Below are 4,927 nucleotides of genomic sequence, written 5' to 3'. Positions count from 1 at the left end.
GAATTTATTTTGATTATGGACAAATTGTCAAGGTCGGCGAGCCATCAAATTAGCCTCCTCCAGCCTTCAACATTGCATATAAATACAACGTACCTCCTCCTCATTTTGGCATCACTCTCATTCATCTTTCTCTCCCTCATCTTGACTGGGTACAGATTTATGGGCTTCTCTCTCTCGCCACACATGTGAAGGATGGTCTGATTTTATAGCTGCTGTGTTGACCAGATTTGACCGAAATTTCAGGAAGCCAAAATTTCAGGGGGATGGAATTTCAAGAGGCCGAAATTTCAGAAGGCTGACTTTGACCAGCATTGATTTCGGTCTTGTGAGGTAGACTTCTGTTTGGGCAGGCCGTAGTTATGGGCACAAAAACCGAGGTAGTTTGACCCCTGTTGACCAGCGTTGATTTTCTGGTTAGGGCTTTTTGTTTCTGCTGTTTTGACTGATCAGATTGAGCAAGTGAATAATGTAAATTGTTCTCTCTCTCTACTGAACTGTTGAAGAGTTATAAGAAGAATTGATCAAGGGTTTCCCCACATTGGGGTTTGTCCTCGCTGGTGCCATATCTTCTGTCCTCTTGTGTTGGTTTGTCTTCTACTGTTATTGTTTATGTTCTATCTGCATTTTACTATCATGATGATGTAATTGCTGAACTGGGTATTGATATTGCGCTAATAAAGAAATTGAAGTAAAATTGCTCTAAGCATAGAACATACCATTGTTATCCTAAAATTAACATTATTAACATGGTTTGCATTCAGATATTCATCATGACTTATATTAGATGTTCTGCAAGTTTGATCTTGGTTTCTCTATAACGTATCTGACTTCCAAAAGACCAACAGAAATGCAAAGGCCGAATTGTGGGCACACTGCTCCTCAAGATTATTAAGTATGATCCTAGAATCAAGGAGGATAAAGTAAAAACTATTGAATTAGCAGCAAATCATGATGTTCAGTATATAGTATAGGTTTGGTGGCAAATATGTTCTTCAGGCCATGGCCAAATAATAGGTTTACTTCTAAAATCAAAGTCGCATATTATTTGTTTCTGTTGCCTCTGATGAAGGTGAATGAATTACTTATACAATATCACAAAATGTTAATCCAATCTGTCATAAAAACATGAAATAAAAAATGCTCCATAGATTCCTTTCAGGGGTTTCAGTTTTGTAGGACGTCAATATTTTTTCTTCCCTGAAGAAATAGCTTCACAAAGAAAATCTCCCATCTTCCCCAGAATTTCTAGGTGCGTGATAGATCAACTGCTAGCCACAGAGGCCACTGGTCTCCCATCATCCCCAGAATTTCTGGGTGTATGATAGGTCAACTGCCAGCCACAGAGGCTACTGGTAAACCCCAAAGGACTAAACAAGAATGGATCCCAATACCATGTATACTTTGAACAGGAGTATCTTGCCAATCAAGCTAAGCCTTGGGGTTTGTAGGACTTCAATATTTACAATGTTTTAACTTTAAAGATATCAAACGTTTGGAGGAAAAATTATAGGAATACCTGAGATAGCTACAATGAAGAAGAGGCATACTACGGATTTTGCAGTACCTGTAGGAGATTCAAATCGGAGGAATAAGAAAAAACCCCAAGACAGGTCAGAAGAAAATGAACTCCACCTGAACAGCGATGAAGACAATATGGACGTTGAGGATAAAGATGATCACTGAAAACACTAGCAACTCTGCAGTAAATTAATTCAGTCAATCCACGCCCTCCCCACCAGAAAGTATAAGATTTTAGGGATGTCACTTCATTTTTCTATTAATAGTGAAATTTTACAATTTGCAGTCTGTACAAAATGGCTAGAAACTTTTGTTCAGTTTGACGGAAAAAAAAACGTATACAAGGTATTAAAACTGTCATTTTGGTTTATGAAGAACCAAATATTGTAATTTGTAACCAATCAAGGTCAGTGGATAATAGGGAACACAGAAAATTATGGTTGACTTCCTTGTGAGATATCTCGAAATACAACATACAGTTTGCAGATTGTCAAAATTTCACTTCTCAAAATGCTGGAAACAGATCTGATATGAGCAGACTGCAAAAGAAACAAAGACCGGAAATAGCTAACCTCTACCATAGACAATAACAAACGTCCAAAAATATACTAGTGTCCATTCATGTTTCATTAAGACCTCATATCTCCTGAAACAAAGCCCAATTTCACATATGAACAGTATAACATTCCCGGTATTCCATTCAAAATCATAGCTGAAGCAAATCCTTGTCAGCTGATTGGAGATTCATCTAATGCCTGCAATATCACATTTAAGGAGTTCCTGAGAATGCAAATTCCTCCATAAGTTAAGTCAACGAAAGCGAAATGCTTGAATGTGGGTAGCTAAGAATAGCGGAGACCCACGAACCGTATGGTTACCTTTTCTATGGCCTCCATTTCCGAGATCAAATTCTCAAGCTCAGATTTGTTGTACTCGCCCAGGAGAGCCAATGTCTTGTCATCTGCAGTCTGATGGGTTGGAGTCATGACCGGCTCCTTTACTGAATCAGGGGTTTCTGAGACACAGAGTTCCAATCGCAGGAGGGGTTTATTGATGGCACTGAGTGAACTGCTAGAGACTGCATACTGCACAGCAAACGAATTAGACCGCGCCCATACAGCCATCTTCAATTCAACCTCTGCAACAAAACACAGGCTGTTTAATCTGATCACATTACCAACGTACCTTGAGTTTCCAGTCGAAATCAATCAGCTGATGCGCAGAGATAGCAGGGAAATCGTTGTTAGACGTGGAATTCGCCATTGTATATACTCTGTTGAATCAGAGTTTGGAAGAAATTATATCTTCGATTGAAGAAACAAGAATACAAGCGAAAAATGCCTGCAGCAAAATGTGCTTCAATACAGAATCCTTTATTCCTGTTTTGACCCTAAAATTATATCAGCAATGCTGTCTTGATTCGTAGTGCATAGTGCAGGGCATCTAAGATTAGCAAATATAATCCACCGTTCAAAATTTTGGTAATCATGGGTACTTTTGAGACCAGAAACAGGAAACCTCAAACTGCAACTTTAAAAGACCGAATCGAACACCACCATCAAATTCATTCACAGGGAAATCGTAGGTGAGATAACGATCAAAAATTTTCAATGATGTGTCACATGCCCTCATCGAAGAGTTCAATTGTATGCCAAGAATATATTTTCAGTTTTTACCAGCATCAAGAAAATCTTAATCATGTACGTCAAATTCTTCAGTGATATAAAAGGGCCTCAAATTGCCCTCCACTAGATAGTACACAAACAAAATCTAAAAATTCTTTGAAGTTTTGATCTAAGGCACAACCGTAACAAATAATTTTTGTAAGTTTTGGTGTGAAGGTTGGGATACTGCAAATCCAACAAATTGGTTGAATTTATTCAACTTTTAGGGTTGAATTTTATAGGAGGGTTGAAGGTCGGAGTAAATTATGGATTTATGATATTTCAAGGAGGCATCTAGATTAAATAGATTTTTGCACCATCTTTATAATAACATATTGTCATTGGGTAAATTATCTTTCCATTTAATATATAGTATGGCTTCAATTTAGACCAATTTAATAAAATCAACTTTATACAATTTTTGTAATGACATTTACATTTTTTAGTGAGTAAATCATTTATCCATTCAATATATATAGCCTAATCTTAATCTAGGCACAAGATAGTAAAATTAAGTCTAGTACAATTTTTGTACCAACATTTTGTTATTGAGTAAATCATGTTTCCGTCCAACATATATGTTGACCCCATTTTAGACACAACCTAATATTAAGGGGGAAATGTATTGAATTTTTATATTTATATTTTAAAAATAGCAAAAATTTGTAAATTTGTAAAATTTATAATTGATTACAAAATATATTTAGAATGTAATTCAAATTTAAAGATAATATTTTAAAGTGAAAATAATATGTATTTATCATGAATCTCAAATGTGATTATAATACTATTAAATAAATGTTATGGAGTAAATAGTTTGGATAATCGTTTATCAACCTTTTACGTATAATATTTAAAGTGATATAGAATTGGATTAATCATATATATTATAGTGATACATGACTTGTAGTACAAGAGTGTCATGATGTAAATAGAGATGTCTTGGAGAGCATTGTCTCACAAAATGCTACATTAAGGTTTGTGCAAAAGGAAAATGTGTAATTGTTCATTTCTAATATATATATATATATATATAGAGAGAGAGAGAGAGAGATATGAAAAATTTAATGATGATCATGATTTTGAGAAAAAGATCTCCAAAAATTTCATCAAAATCACAAAACACAAACCTTATCATAGTTGATGTTTGTTGAAGAATCTAGGGCAAAGTAGTGTAGTGTGATTCTTCGTTACTTGAAACAATTTGAATTTTTTTAATAATATCATCAAAATCACAAAACACAAACCTTAATTCGTAGTTGATGTTTGTTGAAGAATCTAGGGCAAAGTAGTGTAGTGTGATTCTTCGTTACTTGATAACAATTTGTGGAGTATTTTTACTTTTCCTTGTTAGCTTATTCTTCTTCTTCTTATTATTAGTGCATATGTGTGTACTTCATCAAACTGCTACCAAAACATAAAAACAAGAACACAAGATATTGGCTCTCTACCAAAAAAACCTCTCTTCTCTTGAGAGGAAAACCCTTTCATGAATTTCTCTTATTGAAGCTTCTATTGATCAATGTCAAACCCTAGACCCCTGACAAGAATATCTTCCAAGCAGAAGTCAACTCTTTCCTCATTTTTGCACCTTATACCCTGGCACTACTTCCGGCACTTTGTTTCCTGGCACTTCATCCTCCTTCTTCTAGCACTTCATTCTCCTACTCCTTAATGATAAGTTTCCTTATGCTAACTCTAGAAGAGATGTTTCTCTTTGATCTTAAGTGAACCCTCTCACATAG

The 4,927-nt window shown here is 35.3% G+C and overlaps 1 protein-coding gene across 3 annotated transcripts; it reads right to left on the bottom strand.

The window, feature by feature from the left end:
- Window positions 1-1,863: 1,863 nt before the first annotated feature.
- LOC149188856 (uncharacterized) lies at window positions 1,864-3,399 on the bottom strand. Of its 3 annotated transcripts, none has more exons than XM_089413105.1 (4): window positions 3,195-3,399; window positions 2,704-2,791; window positions 2,397-2,603; window positions 1,864-2,273 (listed from the first exon to the last, which is right to left on the bottom strand). In XM_089413105.1, the coding sequence occupies exons 2-4, from the start codon at window positions 2,779-2,781 to the stop codon at window positions 2,247-2,249; spliced, it is 312 nt and encodes a 103-aa protein (XP_089269231.1). In that variant the 5' UTR covers window positions 2,782-2,791; window positions 3,195-3,399; the 3' UTR covers window positions 1,864-2,246. The 3 variants fall into 3 exon arrangements, with proteins under 3 accessions (XP_089269231.1, XP_089269230.1, XP_089269229.1); XM_089413104.1 differs by lacking the exon at window positions 3,195-3,399 and adding an exon at window positions 3,037-3,188; XM_089413103.1 differs by lacking the exon at window positions 3,195-3,399 and having other exon boundaries at window positions 2,704-3,188.
- Window positions 3,400-4,927: the final 1,528 nt, after the last annotated feature.

This window comes from Pinus tabuliformis, chromosome 3_1 (assembly GCF_031772625.1).
Source record: "Pinus tabuliformis cultivar Carrire ecotype Pingquan chromosome 3_1, CPIR1, whole genome shotgun sequence".
Lineage (NCBI taxonomy): Eukaryota > Viridiplantae > Streptophyta > Pinopsida > Pinales > Pinaceae > Pinus > Pinus tabuliformis.
Note: the sequence above shows the minus strand (reverse complement) of the source record. Positions and strands in the feature narration are given on the sequence as shown.